Below are 18763 nucleotides of genomic sequence, written 5' to 3' on the forward strand. Positions count from 1 at the left end.
CTCGAACTCCTGATCTCAGGTGATCTGCTCGCCTCGGCCTCCCAAAGTGTTGGGATTACAGGCGTGGGCCACTGCGTCTGGCCTCGCCTTGTCCTTTATGAGAATTGGGGAAAACGCACAGCATTTTTATTATAAAGGGACCTGTGTTCCAGCTTCTACCAAATGTGCCATTTGTGTTGCCATCTACCCTACTTTACCAGGAGAGAGCCATAGCCGGGCTGAACAATGGGAGTGTGGGTTCTTTTTCTCCTTTAGTAGCTTCAAGGCAGAGGCGAAGTCACATGACCTTGCTGGTCCTCAGTTTCTTTATGTACTAAATGGGAATAATCCTCATCCTGTCTTCCTGTGTACTTCATTGAATTATGAGGATGAACCAAGACAGAATATGTGAAAATGTTTTTTGACATATACCATAAAAATTTTATCTTTTATAATAAGGTTATTGGAACACCTGTAAAACGATCATTCTGACTAGACTTAGTGGTGATTTTATCATTACTTTAATCAAAGAGGTAGAATTTATACCTAGATCTGTCACCAGAATGGCCCAAATTAAATAATTTTTGAGAAGCTCTTAAACTTTTTATTTCACTGTGATTTTTAAAGATACATTTTAGATATGTCTATATAAATGATTCTCTGCTTCCATTTTTTTTTTTAAAGAAGCGTCTTTTCTTGTATGAGCTTGAATAAGATAGTTTGCAATGCTTTTCTAAAACTGCAGCCTCTTCACTCCGTCTGAAACAGATGATCTATTTAGACTTGTTTTTCTGCCTGCTTACCATGATTCCTCTCCAGGTATGCAGCTCTCGGCTCTGCAAATTGCTTTAGAGTGGAGTAAATTGAATGCCGGTTCATTGTTGTCACTCAAGCAGCTTCTGCATTTTCTGAATTGCCCTTCGTTTTTCAATGTAGTAGCCACTGATACAATTTACTTATTTTTGGTTTTCTTCTATTTTAAAGTGATGGCATTTAATCCTGCCTTCTGTCTAACTTTGAGCTCCTGGGTTCATTTTGATAAATGTTAATATGTTGTTATTATGGTCTGTGCCAGTGTTTTTGATACTTAATCGTCTATCATCTTGTCTTTTAATCTTTTTGAGTCTTTGTCTCCTCTCTCCTAATGGGAGTCCAAGTTTCCTGAGGGCAGAGGTGGCACCTCATACCTCTTTGATGCCTCCACAGCACCTGCTGCTAGGCAACCCTTCATCACTGACTTGAGGCATAGACAAGCTTTTCTGTGGAAAATAATAATTCCCTTTCAGGTGGGTCCTCTCCTGGGTGCTATTTTTGGGGCCTTTTGGGCTTTTTAACGTCTAGGGTGATAACACAGTCCTGCATTTGAAAATCTTGGTGGTCTTGTCTGAAGGCGGACCTATCCCGGTGTTCTGTTTCCTGACTTGGGGTTCAGCCTTGGAGCAGTCAGCGCTTTCTTTCAGGAATGGCTTGCCCTCCTCCTCATCAGAGTCATCGTTCTCCAAGCCAGAGCTGTTTAAATTGGATAGAGTCAGAGGCTCTGTGAATTTGCTGATAATTATATGCAAAATTTTCTGTGCATATGTGCACATTTTTGGCAGAAGGCCTATAACTTTATGAGTCTAAAGCTCCAAAAATTGTCCAGGGAAGTTGCAGCAGAGGGTAGAGGAATACCAATAGTGGGACCCTTAAATGTATCTTGAAGAGTTGAATTGGCTCACACAGCTATTTTCTCCAAGTGTCTAATCATGGGAATGTTGCTCTAGACATGTGTATTCTTGGTTTTATTGAAATGTATTTTAGCTGTTGAAGTTTTGTGCTGCTATTTTGGGAAGGTTGGGAACATAGATTAATATTGGTTATGTTTTCTAAGAATAGTTCATGAAATTGTTCTCTCTCAACTTTTTTGCAGTGGATACCCAAGAGATGTCATTGTTTTGCTCTAGTTGTGGAAACCAAGTCAAAACTAGGCAGAGTAAATGGTCAGGGCAACCGTTCACTTGTTTCTCTTACCTGGTTTTGAAAGAAATGAATCAAAACACCGGAAAGAACATGTAAGAGTTGGATGTGACTGCCGAGGAGGTGGGAAGTGGGTGTCAGGTGTATTCAGAGCTCCGTATGGGAAGGGGGTGTGACCGAATGGGGGCGTTTAGTGAACTGTAGGATGCAGGGTTAGTTTCCTGTTGCTGCCATAACAAATTCCCATAAACGTAGTGGCTCAAAATAACATAATTTTATTATTTTACAGTTCCGTAGGTCAGAAACCCAAAATGAATCTCCCTGGGCTAAAGTCAAGACATAAGTAGGTCTCTGTTACTTCCTGGAGGCACCGGGGAGAATCTGTGTCTTCACCTTTTTTAACTTTCAGAGGCACCCACATTCCTTGGCTCATGGACTCTGTTACAAGAAAAACTTCAGCTGAATCAAATTTAAAGGAGTTAAATTGAACAATGATCAATTCGTGAATTGGGCAGCCCCCAGAATCACAGCAGATTCAGAGAGACTCCAGGGATGCCTTGTGGTCAGAACAAATTTATAAACAAATAAAGGGAAGTGACATACAGAAATGGGAAGTGAGGTACAGAAACAGCTGGATGGGCTACAGGCTGGCATTTGCCTTATTTGAACACAGTTTGAACACTCAGTGGTGTATGAGTGGTTGAAGTATGGCTGCTGGGATTGGCCAAGACTCAAGTGTTAGAGGTGCATACTCCTAAGTTAGGTTCTCAATCTTGTCTGCATATTAAGGTAGGTTATGTTTCATCCACAAGGACTCAAATATAGAAGCATGGAGTCCTTCTCAGGCCATATTTAGTTTGCTTTAACAACTCCCTCATTCATCTCCAAATCCAGCAACAGCCACTGGATCCTCCTCACAGCTGCCGTTGTTACTGGTGGAGGGTGTCCAGGTTCTTGGCATCTTGAGCAAAGAATTGGACAAAACAAAGTGAGTAAAGAATGAAGCAACAAATGCAGAGAGTTATTGAAAATGAAAGTACACTCCATGGGGTGGGATTGGGCTGAGCAGCCGCTCAAGGGCCCTGAATGCAGAATCTTCTCGGGTCCAGATACCCACTAGAGGTTTCCCACTGGCCACTTGGTGTTTACCCCATGTAAATGAAGTGATGGCCCACAATCAGTGTGACTGGTTGTAGAAAGCAACCAATCAGAGGCTACAGTGAAGTTACAAAGTTACAGCCTTATGCAAACGTCTGATTAGTTGCAAAAAGCAACCAATCAGAGGTACTTTCAATTTCCCTACTGCCATGCAGAAAACGTGAGGGTTTGCAAAAGGTGTAACCTCTGGTCCTTTTGTTACTTGGGTGTGGAAAATTAGGGTTTTCCTTTCAGTTTAGTTCTAGGAAGTCTGCGTGAGTTGGTCTTAGGTTCCCTGCCTCCAGACCCTGTTCTCCTGCCTCTCCACCTCTCTGATTCTCTTTTCTGTGGTCACATTTCTCTGGGGCTACAGCCAGGGAAGGTTTTCTGATTTCAGTGACCCATGCAATTAAATAATCCAGGATAGCCTCCTCATCTCAAGGTCCTTAATTTAAGCACATCAGCAGGGTCCCTTTACTGCGTAAGTTAACATTCACAGGTTCTGGGGATTGGAATGTGGATATGGGTGGAGGGCCATTATTATGCTGGCCACAGGGACTTGATCCAGGTGCAGTTAATGCTTGTCCTAAAACAGATGGATTTGAATTTATAAGCCTGCAGTGCTAGTCACAGCTCTAGTAACCAGTTGTACAACTTTTTCCTCTAAGCCTCAGATTCATCACCTGAGATCTTAGTTTTATCTTCTAATTATTAAACATATTAACCATAGCTATTGCAATTCAGGCTGTTGGATACAGCCTACATTTCTCTTTCAGGAAATCCAGCCACTTCTGAGATAGTTGGAGGCTGATAGCTCTCAGCTGGGCCCTGCTCCAGTAATTGCCCTCAGCTGAACAGAGGCACTTTGCCCAAGGTCACACCCCTCCTCAGGGACAGCCTGCATCCAGTGACTGACCCATGGGGGTAGGGGTTGGGTGGTATAAAATCCTGGCCATCTGGCCTTAACTCTGAAGGGCCGTCCAGCTCCAGAGCTCCCCATAGGATTGGCTGAGGCCTCCATTGCAGATGTGATGCATTTCATCTTCTCCCTCCCAGCCCTTCCTCCTTCCTCCCAACATGGAATAGTTCCCAAGAGCACTCTCTAGTAAGTCTCCTTTACATACCTTTGGAGCTTTAGAGCTTGCTTCCCAGAGAACCTGTTTGAATCCTCTGTAGCCCTTTTTCTGTTGGTTGTTGTTTCTTTTGGTTTTTGATCATGTGGTTTTGTCTTATTGTATGACTGGCTATTTTAATTAATTATTTATTCATTTTATTTTATTTTAGTTAGACAGGGTCTTGTTCAGTTGCCCAGGCTAGAGTGCAGTGATGTGATCATGGCTTATGGTAACCTCAACCTCCTGGGCTCAAGTGATCCTCCTGCCCCAGCCTCTTGAGCAGCTAAGTCAACAGGCACAAGCCACCATGCCCAGATAATTTTTATGATTTTTTTTTGCAGAGATAGAGTCTTGCTATATTGCCCAGATTGGTTGGCCAGAACTCCTGGCCTCAAGTGGTCTTCCTGCCTCAGTCTCCCAAAGTGCTGAGATTAGAGGTGTGAGCCACCATGCTTGGCCTTATGACTGGCTATTTTTGATTAAATGTTGAACATTTTTCGGTGTCAGATTTTAGAGACTTGGGATGTTATCTTCCCCCAGAGGATTGACTTCTGGCAGGAGCCTGGCTAGCCTAAGAGCACTGGCCTGCTCCAATCAGGATTGAGATGACTTGGAGCTTTAGCCTGTGCAGGTTGGTCTGATTCTCGTTTGCCTTTACTCCTGGGCTGTACACCGGTGGGGTTAGTGCTTTACAGGCTCTTCTCCCGGGTGGGCCCTGAGCTCCGGTTTTTGTGCCCTGAGCTCCACAAGTCTGTCAAAGCTCTCGTCAGCATCATCCTATCAGCCAGGCTTTCCAGACTGGCAGGTGCCTTTAGGTGAAGAGTGACCAGGTGCTGGGCTTCCCCACTAGGCTTCCTCCTGTCCTGGATCTTGGCATTTCTTCGTTGCCTTGGTAGTTCTCTGAGGCTGTGAAACAGATTCAGGTTATTCTTTTAGTTTTTCTAGTTGTTATCTGCAGAAGAGTTGGTTTAAACCCCCTACTCTGCTATTGCTGGAAGCTATTTTCTGCTGTATTGTTGAAGTATAATTTGTTTAACCAGTCTTTTACTGTTGAAATAATAGTTTTACTAAAAAATAATTTAAACATTGATGTGTAGATAATTTACATCTTTATTGCTTAATTTTGTACCCATTTACAGTGATTTCCACATGCAAATTTGAAGTGGAATTGTGTTGAAAGTGTGCAAAAGTCGAAGGCTTTTAATACTTATTTCTAAATTGCTTTCCAGACACTGTACTAATTTGTACTTTATCAACAGTAGATGAGATAAACTGCCTTTTTAATCTGTATTAAATCTAACTTCATAAATGTGCATGTATTTTTCTTCCCTCCTGCAGGCACGTGCCTTAACACCTCAAACTGCAGAAACAGATGCCATTCGGTTTTTGGTTGGGACACAGTCTCTTAAATATGATAATCAGGTAACTATTTTTGACAAATGTATACATGATAATTACTAAGCCTATTCTTAGTTTTATAACCGTTTTGCTCTGATTTTCCAGCAACATTTGAGAAATTAATGCCACATAAACAAAATAAAACTTTCATTTGGATTTAAGTCTATCTTCAAATCAAAGAATATTATCCGTCTATATTATTGATTGTGTTCAGTAATTTAAACTTCCTCTGTTTGGCATGACTTTCATAGTCTTGTCTGGCTCTTGTGGTTATATAGATTTGGCTTAATGAGCAATTGAGAAGCAAGGATATGTGGTCACCACTACCCCTCCTTCTTGGGCCTGTGGATTACTTCTTTAATTGCTTGTAGAACTCTTTCTAGGTGAATGTGGGCTGGGTCACAACCTCATCCCCACTTGACCCAGGCCACTTGATCTATCACTGCCACGTGATCCAGGCAGGGATACAGATGGAACCCTTTTGCTGTTCTGGCCACTGTAGTGGACACTCAGGAGATCTGGATACGGTTCATGGCCTGGCAGTAACCATGTGACCTTGAGCACATGGATTCCCCTTGCTAGACTCCGTTTTCCTCATTGCTAAAGTGGAGATTAAAATGAGATGCTGTGGTGATTGCAAAGATGTGCATTGTCTTTGACAGTGGGAAAATGTGCAGGAGGCCATGTGAGACATGGTCTAGGGCTTCTGTCCAGCTTATCTGATCACACAGGGGAAATGGCATTCAAATAGCTGTCGAAGAATACGCTGGCCTGGATAGGCTCTCGTATGTCAATAAAGATTTAAAGTCGGCATAGTCATTGGCAACTAATTCAGTGATATATCCTTAGAGCTTCATAAATAAATGTTTATGTACTCAATCTGTAATTCCTGTATCCCAAACCTAGGAAAAATCATTATACACAAAGAATATTAATTATAATGATACTTATAGTCATAAAAACTTACAAGCAATCAGAATATCAAAATGTGTGAATGTTAGGTTGAACAATATGAAGTTGCCATTTGTAATGGCAGATTCATACACTTCCCTCAGGCTTAATCTGATTACTCACAGTGAATAGTATTCCGTTATTACACTCATTAAAAGTTACAGACTCCGAAGAAACATGACAACTTAAGAATCGTTAGATGATTCGGTGGGATGTTAAAATTGTGTTTACAGTATGATCAACGTGTTGTAAAAAAGCAAAGTGCACAATTGAATCTCTCCTTAGAATAAAGACTGGAAGAAAATAGGCCAAAAAGGACTAAAAATTGAGCCAAGGGTTATCTTCAGATGCTATTCACAGGGCATGTGTTCCAAGACCACGCAGCGGATGCCAGGAAACCTTGGCGAGTACTGAACCCTAAACATAACATGCTTTTTCCTATACTTACATGTAAGTAAAGTTTAAGGTATAAATTAGGCACAACAGAAGATTAACAACATAACTAATAAAAAAAGAACAATGATTATTGGTTATGAAAGTTATATGAATGTGGTCTCTGTCTCTCAGAACATCTTACTGTACTATACTCACCCTTCCTCTAGTGTTTTTTTTTTTTTTTTTGGGACAGAGTTTCACTCTGTTGCCCAGGCTAGAGTGCAATGGCACGATCTCAGCTCACTGCAACCTCCGCCTCCCAGGTTGAAGTGATTCTCCTGCCTCAGCCTCCTGAGTGGCTGGGATTACAGGCATACACCACCACGCCTAGCTAATTTTTGTATTTTTAGTAGAGATGGGGTTTCACCATGTTGGCCAGGCTGGTCTCCAACTCCTGACCTCAGGTTATCCGCTGGCCTCAGCCTCCCAAAGTGTTGGGATTACAGGTGTGAGCCACTGCGCCCGGCCACTCACCCTTTCTCTTGAGAAGACGTGCAATAGTATAAGGCCTGCATGATGAGATGAAGTGAGGGGAATGACATAGGCACTGTGATGTAGCGTTAGGCTATTATTGACCTTCTGAGGATATGTCAGAAGCAGGAGTATCTGTTTTGGGTGATCCAGATCATCAAGCCATACGGTGTTGATGGTTGGATGTCAGGAACAGACAGTGTGGATGGCTCAGGGGCAGGTAGCTTCTGTAGCATGGATATGCTGATCAAAGGTGTCAAGAACAGACCGTGTGGGTGGCTCAGGGGCAGGTAGCTTCTGTAGCATGGATATGCTGATCAAAGGTGTCAGGAACAGACCGTGTGGGTGGCTCAGGGGCAGGTAGCTTCTGTAGCATGGATATGCTGATCAAAGGGATGACTCATGTTTCGGGTGGGATGGAGTGGGACGGCTCCAGACTTCACTACACTACTCAGAATGGTGTGTGATTTAAACTTATGAATTGCTTATTTCTGGAATTTTTCATTTAATATTTTTGTACTACACTTGACCACAGGTAACTGAAACCTGAGAAAGCAAAACCTCAGATTGGGACAAGGTGGGGGCAACATCTATTCAGGATGTAAAATTCTTTTCTTTCTAATATTTTGTTTTCAGAATGTATATATATGTATGTGCATTACTTTTCTACTGGCAAAAATATGAGAAGGGAATTACTTATTTATAAAAATAGTTACCAATGGCCACCTGAAAGGGAAGGAGGACCCACCATGAAGATGGCCTGTGGTTTCAGGGATGGTGCCTACAGGGGAGTTGGGGAGTAAAACCCACATGGGCGACAGTGGCACAGAGATAGGATGGGAGGCATGCCAGTCTGCCTTCCAAATGCAGCTCCAGGAAGCAGAAGCCAGCAGAAACCCAGGAATTGAACACAAAATGGGGCCATGGAAAGCATGATAGTTATGAGCAAATTACTGTGTACCTGCTCTTAGCCAGAATGCAATAATGGCATTTCCATTTGGTAATGACATTAATGAAGAACCACTGGTACCAAAGTTATCAAAATAGAAGAAATAAAAAGAGGCCAGGTGTGGTGGCTGATACCTGTAGTCCCAGCACTTTGGGAGGCCAAGGTGGGTGGATCACTTGAGGTGAAGAGTTCAAGACCAGCCTGGCTAACATGATGAAACCCTGTCTCTACTAAAAATACAAAAATTAGCTGGGTGTGGTGGCGGGCACCTTTAATCCCAGCTACTTGGAAGGCTGAGGCAGGAGAATTGCTTGACAACTGGGAAGGTGGAGGTTGCGGTGAGCTGAGATCGCACCACTGCACTCCAGCCTGGGTGACAGAGCAACTCTGTCTCAAAACAAACAAACAAACAAAAAAACCAAAAAGAATGAATTGCCCAAAATGACAGAAGGTGTTTTAATCTGCCTTAATTTGTTTTTTTTTTTTTGGAACGAAGTAACATTCAATTAATTATTTTAAAGAAGCTTTCCAGTTTTTCTGTTTCCCTTCTTCTAAATTGAAGAGTTCCTGATAATTACTCAGGTTAGTTTCCCAGGATCTTATTTTTTTGAGTCAACAGTATGTTTTATTACACACCTCATGTATCTCCACGCTTGCCTGCAGTTGTCTGTGTGTGAATCCATATGATAGGTGTGAAGCTGTGTTTTTGACTTGCTGGTTTTGTCTTTCTGTTTCTGGTAAAGGCATGTGACATTGTTGAGCTGTTCATTCATTCATCCACTCAACAAATGCTTACTTCGTAGATTAACAGAACTCTTTAATGCCTCTTTTTTATGTGCTGGGTACACAAAAACTGAACAGATATTCGTGTCCTGAGTTCAGTGTTTAGTGAAATGGTGAAATGGACAAGCAGATATTCATAGTACTATTAGTATTACCATCTGGTATAGTTTGGCCCTGTGTCCGCACCCAAATCTCATGTTAAATTGTAATCCCCAGTTTTGAGGGAGGGACCTGGTTAGAGGTGATTGGATCATGGGCGTGGATTCCCCCCTTGATGTTCTCGTGACAGTGAGTGAGTTATCACAGGTCTGATTGTTTGAAAGGGTGTGGCACATCCCCCTTCATGCTCTCTCCTGTCGCAATGTGAAGATATGCCTGCTTCCCATTCATCCTTCTGCTGTGATTGTAAGTTGCCTTAGACCTATCCAGCCATGTCCCCTGTATAGCCTGTGGCACTGTGAATCAATTAAACCTCTTTTCTTTATAAACTACCCAGTATCAGGTAGTTGTTTTTTTTGTTGTTGTTGTTTTTTTTAGACAAAGTCTTACTCTCTCACCCAGGCTGGAGTGCAGTGGCATGATCTCGGCTCACTGCAACCTCTGCCTCCCAGGTTCAAGCGATTCTCCTGCCTCAGGCTCCCAAGTGATTACAGGCACAGGCCACCATGCCCAGCTAATTTTTGTATTTTTAGTAGAGACAGAATTTTGCCATGTTTACCAGGCTGGTCTCAAACTCCTGACTTCAGGTGATCCGCCCGCCTTGGCCTCCCAAAGTGCTGGGATTACAGGCATGAGCCACCGTACCCGGCCTCAGGTAGTTCTTTATAGCAGTATGAGAACAGACTAATACACCATCTCACAGTATTCTCTGTGTCCCCATCTTGTGGTGTGCTTCCTGTCTCTGTCTCCCAGCGTCCTCCCTGTCCCCGTCTCCCGGCGTCCTCCCTGTCCCCGTCTCCCGGCGTCCTCCCTGTCCCCGTCTCCCGGCGTCCTCCCTGTCCCCATCTCGTGGTGTCCTCCCTGTCCCGGTCTCCCAGCATCCTCCTTGTCCCTGTCTTGTGGTGGTATTGTGCAGTTCTTTGGCTGCTGTTTGCCCTGGGTCTGTTTGGAGCCTCCCCGGAGCCGGCTGTGTGGGCGGTGCTGACACTGAGATCAGTAAAGCAGGCCCTGCCCTCACACTCTTCCCAGGGCTCACAGTTGGCTGAGGTGGAGTCGGGGAGGTGGGTGAGTGGCTGGAGGAGGCAGCTCGTCGTGGAGCAGGGCCGGTTAGGGCTGCTTCCCACCTGCTGCCTCACTCAGCAGAACATGTTTTCTGGTGAGGCAGGTGGTCCCATGCAGTGTGTAGCTGGTGCGTGGCAGAATCGGGACTGAAACCTGCACGTCTGCCTCTCTCTGCTCGCTTCCCTCTCCTTTGAATTTGCAGTTCAGCTCTGAGGCATGTGCCATGGATATGCTCTTGCACCTGAAGTGTACAGTTTTGTACAGACACACGTGGAAAGAGTGCACCCGTGCTGTTGCCATGCCGTATCTCTGTGGGGTGAGATGTCCTGAAAATCAGGACAGCTCCATCCTGAACAGCCTGGGCCCCATGGTTCCAGCTGCGAGCAGCCCGCCTGTGCGCATCTGCACAGACCAGGAGAGACGCCGGGAAGTGCTCCACTGGCTGTGGACTGCAGCCCTGCCCCTGCCTTCTGTGACGATTAATAGAGTCTGGCCTCCTCCTGCACAGTCGAAAGCCCCCGTCCAGGCCGGGCGCGGTGGCTCACGCTTGTAATCCCAGCACTTTGGGAGGCCGAGGCGGGCGGATCACGAGGTCAGGAGATCGAGACCACGGTGAAACCCCGTCTCTACTAAAAATACAAAAAAATTAGCCGGGCGTGGTGGCGGGCGCCTGTAGTCCCAGCTACTCGGAGAGGCTGAGGCAGGAGAATGGTGTGAACCCGGGAGGCGGAGTTTGCCGTGAGCCGAGATCGCGCCACTGCACTCCAGCCTGGGCGACAGAGCGAGACTCCGTCTCAAAAAAAAAAAAAAAAAAAAAAAAAAAAAAAAAAGAAAAGCCCCCGTCCCTCGCTCTGGAGCTCCAGCTCTCCTGACGAGTGGTGGCCGGGAAGGGTTAATGGCTCCTGGCGTTGCCTCAGGCCCTCGCTCCTCTCAGTCGTTAATTCCCTGGAAAACGCCCGGTACCTGCATCGTTACTCCATCATGCAGCTGCGCTATCTTTCTGAAAATGTGGGGACTGTCACAGTTGCTGACTTTCCTCTGAGGAACGAACTGATTTGTGTCTGTTTCCTCCTGTGGGACAGGACTGTGTCATAGCTCCCTGTGCTTAGGCGGGACAAGGATTTCTGGGGTCCTTGCTCACTTTCTGGGGTTCTCCTTTGAGGAGGAGTTGGAGTTCTTCCTGGGGGGTGTGCTCATGGCTTAGCATGGGCAGGGATGAGGAACCGCGACCTGAGGTCTGTAAGTGCTTCTGCGTTTCCCACAGACTCTCCCTGTGTATTGGTACCCCCCTCTTTCTCATGTAGATAAGAGATGAGTCTTAGTCTTCCTCTGGAGACCTCTGGGAGTGCCATGGTGACAAAGAGGACCGGCTTTGCCTCTTCTAACATGGAAGCATTGCCCCAGTGGCTGGGATCCTCGTCAGTGAAAAGACTGATGTCACAGAAGGGCAGTGACAGAGCAGCTCATTTCCTCCCCTGGGTAATGTCTTAGTTCCTCAGCTCAGCTGCGTGGTTCTGCATCTGGTTCTGCATCTGTTTTGATTTGTGACAGCTTTGTTCCTGCAGCCCCCCTGCCTGCAAGTCCTGTTCTCACCTGTACTCAGAATCACCAGGGCGCTTGGTCAGCATTCAGATTCCCAGCCCCGTTCTAGACTAACTGAGCCTTGATTTCTTCCCCAGTGTTCCTGCTGTTTCCTCCCTCACCCTTCTCTCTTCCTCTAATGGTAAAAGGACCTGGTTGCTAAGCGTCCCTGACTCGCATTTCTGTTTCTTACTGTCTTCAGTGTGAGCTCCATCTTCAGGGGTCCTGTATTTTTAGGGTACATCCCTAGATGGTCTGCCATACTTGGAAATTCTTTAATTGGTTCTTTCCAGGTTTCAAGTTCAGTGAGTCTTAAGATCTAACATGTAAAGTGCTCTCTGATATTCCCCTTTTCCCTCACTCTTGAAAAATCGGTTTGACCCTGTATCAGTCTGTTTTCATGCTGCTGATAAAGACATACCCGAGACTGGAAAGAAAAAGAGGTTTAATGGACTCACAGTTCCACATGGCTGGGGAGGCCTCACAATCATGGTGGAAGGCAAGGAGGAGCAAGTCACATCTTACGTGGATGGCGGCAGGCAAAGAGAGAGCTTGTGCAGGGAAACTCCACCTTATAAAACCATCAGATCTCATGAGACTTATTCACTATTAGGAGAACAGCGCAGGAAAGAACTGTCCCCATGATTCGATTATCTCCCGCCAGGTTCGTCCCATAACACATGGGAATTCAAGATGAGATTTGGGTGGGGACATAGTCAAACCGTATCACACCCTCAGGTCTGTTGGTGTATTAGGCCATTCTTGCATTGCTATGTAGAAATACCCGAGACTGGGTAATTCATGAAGAAGAGAGGTTTAATGGTTCTGCAGGCCGTACAGGAAGCATGGCTCCGGCATCTGCTTCTGCGACGGCCTCGGGAAGCTTCCAGTCATGGCGGAAGGTGAAGTGGGAGCAGGCACATCACATGGCGAGGGCGGGAGCAAAGAGTGAGGGGGAGTGCCACACGCTTCAATGGCCAGATATCAGAAGAACTCACTATCACGAAGACAGCACCCAGCCATGAGGGATCCGCCCCCAGGATCTAAACACCTCCCACCAGGCCCTGCCCCCAGCACTGGGGATTACAATTCAACATGAAATTTCAATAGGGACAAATTTCCAAACTATATCAGGTGACATTCCTGCAAGTGTTCAGCTGGAAGGGCTCTTTGGGTTTGAGGAGAAATTTATGATTTTTGTCCAAGGTTTTTGAGTCCCGATGTCTCCTACAAACAGCTTCTGTCGTCTTTTCCGTGAAGTCTTTCCTTTTCCGCCCCCTTTTCAATTCCTGAGCTGGAACTAATGGATGCCTTTTCTCTACTCTTGTCTGTCCTTGTGTATGCATGCCTCTAATATAAGTCTTCACGTTATAGGATTCCTGTTACTTCTATTGTGTATTTATTTTCCTCCAAATTCCTTGACACTTTGCCATCCCTGACACATATTTTGAGGCCAAGGACCGTTCACTGCTGTGTCCTTTCGATGCCTGGTGTTGAGCAGGTTGTTGGATGGATATATTTTAAGGAAAGTCACAGACTTTTGTAATAATTAGTTCTACTGCAGCAAACATACTCACTTTTCACAAGTAAATCTTGTGATGTCCTGTTGGGCATCTATTACATTTTCAGACAAACATTGGCTTTGTTTCTGTCTAGAGAAGTCACGCTATCCAGAAACCCCATGCCTGGCCATCCACTTCTGGGATTTTGCTGCAAATTCCATCAGATTCCCTGGTGTCCATATCAACGAGCATTGGGTCAAAACCCACAGCCAGTTTCATCTGTCCCACCAGAGTCACAAGGAGTCAATGCCCAGAATCTCCCATGAGCCCTGCTGCCACCCTTGGGCCAGCTTCCAGGTGGTGGCCCTCCCGCACGGGCCTATGCTCGGTTTGTGGGGTGTGGGTAGGGTGTCTGTCACTGCTTCAAATGAACAAAACTTGCTGGGAGAAGTGGTGTGGACTCTGGATCATAGGGTTTCCGCAGTCATCTGTTTCATAAGGGTTTCCTTAATGCATTTCTCTGGCACGGTGGTGGTGGTGGTTTTCACTGGACTTCTGTACCAGGAGCAAGTCATACGTGTGCACCAGTATAAACCAAGGGAAAGATTAACATGGTGCCCTATTTCCCTCTTATGTGTGCACCAAGCTAGATCTAGGGAAAGATGAGCGTGGTGCCCTGGGGCCGCATTCCCTTCCTACATGTGCATCCATGTAAAGAGAAACAGAAGTGTAGTGCCATGGTGCCACCTCCCACTGTGCACTTTCTTTTTTATTTTCCTCTGTGAATTGTACCCCACTTTGCTTTCTGAGAATTTTGGTCTCACTATATATATACATATTTTTCTTTCTTCTTTTAAAGTTATTTTTTTTTGAGACCGAGTCTCGCTTTATTGCCCAGGCTGGAGTGCAGTGGTGTGACCTCATCTCATTGCAACCTCTGCCTCCCAGGTTCAAGCGATTCTCCTGCCTCAGCCTCCTGAATAGTGGGGATTACAGGCATGCACCACCATGCCTGGCTAATTTTTATATTTTTAGTAGAGACGGGGTTTCACCATGTTGGCCAGGCTAGTCTTGAACTCCTGACCTCAGTTGATCCACCCACCTCACCATCTCAGGTGATCCATAGTCCCAAAGTTCTGGGATTATAGGTGTGAGCCACTGCACCTGGCCTGGTCTCACTATATTGATTATGCCCCAGTAATTTTTTTTTTTTTTTTTACAGAGTTCTACTTATGTCTTTCTGATTTTTAGAGTGAGAGGCAGCTCCCCACTGGAAGGAAGAGTCCATACTTCAGCCCTGTTCTCTGCTACCAGAGGCAACTGGTGGCATTCCAGTGACCCAGTTAGGTTCCAGCCTCCCCCGCAGCCCTTGACCACACACTGCACAGGCTGCGTCACCTTCTGCACAATTCCGAGCAACGTGCTCCTGGGGCACAGGGAGCTTCTGGAATGTGGAGTTTTTTCTCTCTCACTGCCAAGTGTACTGTTTGGGCTTCACGGGCAAGGGCTATTAATACCCTGTGCTTTAATTGCCTAAGAGAGAAGTATTAATATGTTTAGGGAAATGGTGGTTTATTGTATAGGGCTCATAAGCACTGGAAAATCTGTTAACATACTTAATAACTCTATTACTTACCATTTACGTTCTTAGCTAAAGGACCAGTATGTGTTTTGGCCAAGTGCGGTGGCTCATGCCTGTAATCCCAGCACTTTGGGAGTCCCAGGCAGGCAGATCACAAGGTCAGAAGTTCAAGACCAGCCTGGCCTGGTCAATATGGTGAAATCCCCCTCTACTAAAAATACAAAAATTAGCTGGGCATGGTGGTGCCTGCCTGTAGTTGCAACTACTCAGGAGGCTGAGGCAGGAGAGTCATTTGAACTGGGGAGGTGGAGGATGCAGTGAGCCGAGATTGCACCACTGGACTCCAGCCTGGGAGACAGAATGAGACTCTGTCTCAAAAAAAAAAAAAAAAAAAAAAAAAAAAAGAACCAGTATGTGTTTCTATTAGAACAAAGGGATCTTAGAGATGTAGTTTCCTAAATGTACAAATGCTGAGAAGGGCCCAGATACACAAAGAGCCCAGAAAGGGTTAGTGGCTTGCCCAGGGTCACACAGCCAGGAATGGCAGAATCCAAATGAAAAAACCAGGTCTCCTGATTGGCAGGTCACGTTCATATCAGCACCGAGCTGAAGCGTGAAGCCAACTAGAGTAGAAACTGTTTTCAGAGTCACTTGCTGTAACCAGGGGTAAAGAAAACCAGCGATATGGGCCCATGGCTTGTCCTGTCCAGGATCTGTTCCCAGGCAGTATTCAGTATTCTGCATAACTCTTAAGGAATTGCCATTGGGCAGGTGGGCTTTAGTAATGGATGACATGGCAGGGACGGTGTCTCCTGTCATCTGCCTGGTGGCTGTCCAGGGTGAGAACAGGGGGGTTTGCCATCAGTGGCCAAGGGAATCTCCTGCCTCTGGGGAAGCCATTGGATCATTCACTTTCCCTAGGCGGGTGGCTCTTGATTTTTTAATATCCAGTCTTATTTATGTGTGGTATTTTTTATTTTTATTTTTTTCTGTAGAGATGGGATCTTGCCGTATTGCCCAGGCTGGTCTTGACCTCCTGGGCTCAAGCCATCCTCCTGCCTCAGCCCTGCAAAGTGCTGGGATCACAAGTGTGAGCCACCCTGCCTGGCCCTTTTTTTTTTTTTTTTTTTCCAATTCTCAAGAGTTTTTAAACTTTCAGTTTAGAAGCGCAGATGAAATGGACAGCACGACGGCCTCAGCTCTGTACTCAGCAGCCCGGCCCCACGGCTCTGTGCTCAGCGGCCAGGCCCCGCGGCTCTGTGCTCGGCGGCCTGGCCCTGGGCTGTGGCCACACAGCATTTCTCTCCAAGCCCCGATTCTTCCAGAAAAGGAGGGAGAGGTGATTAAGTTCATCTTTACGGACTTCCTAATAAATTTTTATAACTCTTTATTCTAAATCTTTACAGTGTCATCTATAGCCTTAGCCCAGCATTGGTAAAATCAACTTTAAAAATTTTAATGATGATTCAAAATATATGAGTTTGATCTTTATTATAAATGATTAAAAAGTTTAAATTTTTAAAAATTAAATCCAATGTGGTGTGAAAAGTTTAAAGTAACATTTAAGTACTGCTCACAGGGCGACCGTCTTTGCGGACCTGCCTAGCTGGTGTTAATGGGTCTTTCTTTTGGGCCCTGGTAACCTTTTGCACTCACCTTAGTTATGGTGCATTACTTGTTTTTGGAGCCGGCCTGTACCTGCATATGTTTATTCAACAAAACAGTTGTTTATACTTTCAGGTGAGCTGGGTGTAGGGTGGTGCCCTGAGAACAGAGAGTTGGGGTACTGGTTCTTCCTTCCAGCTGGGAGCTGCCTCTCACTCTGGCTTGCTGCCGCCCTGCAGAGCGCATCCACAGGGCAGGCAGCAGGGCTGCAGAGCTCACACGCCAGGACCAGGGGCTCCCGTAGGCCTGGCTCTGCTGTGTCTAACTGGAGGAGCCCAGGCCCTCCACTCTTCAAGCCTCGGTCTTTTCACCTGTAGATTGTGGTTAATAGTAATATATTATAGGGCTATTTTAAGGATTAAGGCACTAAAGTGTATAAAATACTTCGCATAGTGCCTGATGCAATATAAATTTCAGCCATTACTTTATTTTTGCTCGTGTGGTTGATGGCATCCTGTTTGAACAGCCCCGAGTTAAAACAGTTCGTGAAGATGTGTACTTGCACTACTCTATGAATCAACCATAAATAAGGATATGTGGGAAAATCTCAAGACTCACCAGGCTTAGCAATGAAGGTTAAAGGCCATTTCTATTGCAGCATACCAGATGAGGAGACATGGGTCCCCCTCTGCCCTGTGGGTGCTTGCTGGCTGGAAGAGGTGAACCTAGAGCAGATGTGTGCATCCAGGAGCTGAGTCCCATTGGAAAGCTGTGCCTTGTGTCTTCACAAGAAGGAAAACAGCTGTATGGGAAGAAAGGCGGGCCCAGGTGGAGGCAGAGCCTGTGGGGAGGCAGTAGACTAGGAGAGAGGGTCTGCTGAGACCTGCAGCCAGGCCGAGGGGCCAGCTTGGGGACCGCGCCACGGCACTGTCCTGAAGATATGCCCAGAAGGCCCCCGGCTGTGCCTGCTGCCCTGGTGCATTTCAGCGGAGCAGATTTGCAAAGTAGTACATTTAAGTGCATCCCTTTTTTCAGTGCTAATGGATTTCCTGATAAGTAGGAAATGTGAAAAATACTGAGGAAAAAAAATTCCCTAGCAACACAAATATTACTTCTAATTTTCTATATCACCTTGTGGTCTGTGTTCCTGTGTGATGGTATTATATAATCACATGCCATTTTATAGCCTGCTTTTAAAATGTAATACCCTTGTAACATTTTTGGTATTAATAATTGCTCTTAATCATAACTTTTAAAGCTATATAACATTTCATAATACACCTTTTTTTGTTCATTTATTCTTTGGGGCAGATTTCACAAAATCAAATTATTGTTTCAGTTTCAACATTTATGTAGTTCTTATTTACATATTATAACAAATCTTCTAAAAGGATTGGACAAGTTATAATGTGGACCAATTCTATCATAGAATTCCCTGTATTGGTTGCCATCACTTAGAAAAAGTTGGCTAATATAATAAATATTAATTGGTATGATGAAATTCTCATTTTTAAATTTTTAAGTCATTGGTTATAATAAAGAATAAATTTTCTTCATGTATTTGTTACTAGTTTTTGTTGTAATGCATTTCTGCCTGTAAGATATAACTATAACTTAACGTGCATCCAAGTGCATGCATCCAGAATATGCTACCGGGGGCATCTTTACACATGCATGCACCGGTTCCCCACACCCACGTACCCACCACACACCCACACCCTCCCATGCACCTCCCACACGCCTGCACCTGCCTCACACCCACACATACATGCACATTCACACCCATGTACATCCACCATACCCATGTACCCACAGACACACACACCCTTACATACACACCTGCACCTGCCTCACACTCACACCCCCTCCCTACACAGCTGCACCTCCCCCACACCCACACCCGCACACATACACGCATAGACCACGTATCCATACTCCCACACACACCTGCACACATACATGCATAGACTGTGTACCCATGCTCCCACACAGGTGCACACCTGCGTGCACACGCACCCACACCCACGTGCACCCGTGTCACTGCCGTGAAGGACACCCCAGCAGTCCCCTCAGATTCCTGGAGTCTGGGCCAACTCCA

General features: G+C 45.5%; 1 protein-coding gene across 7 annotated transcripts in view; it reads left to right on the top strand.

The window, feature by feature from the left end:
- Window positions 1–18763, top strand: part of EIPR1 (EARP complex and GARP complex interacting protein 1) — a 177353-nt gene that overhangs the window by 10631 nt on the left and 147959 nt on the right. For 3 of the 7 annotated variants that reach the window (XM_063622854.1, XM_063622856.1, XM_063622855.1), the window contains 2 exons: window positions 2830–2923; window positions 5526–5609. In XM_063622854.1, the coding sequence (XP_063478924.1) occupies window positions 2830–2923; window positions 5526–5609 (178 nt within the window). Of the gene's footprint in view, window positions 1–1108; window positions 1266–1888; window positions 2031–2829; window positions 2924–5525; window positions 5610–18763 lie in introns of those variants that run through there. The other 4 variants (XM_055251546.2, XM_055251545.2, XM_063622858.1 and 1 more) reach the window with 2 other exon arrangements.

This window comes from Symphalangus syndactylus, chromosome 18 (genome assembly GCF_028878055.3).
Source record: "Symphalangus syndactylus isolate Jambi chromosome 18, NHGRI_mSymSyn1-v2.1_pri, whole genome shotgun sequence".
Classification (NCBI taxonomy): Eukaryota; Metazoa; Chordata; class Mammalia; order Primates; family Hylobatidae; genus Symphalangus; species Symphalangus syndactylus.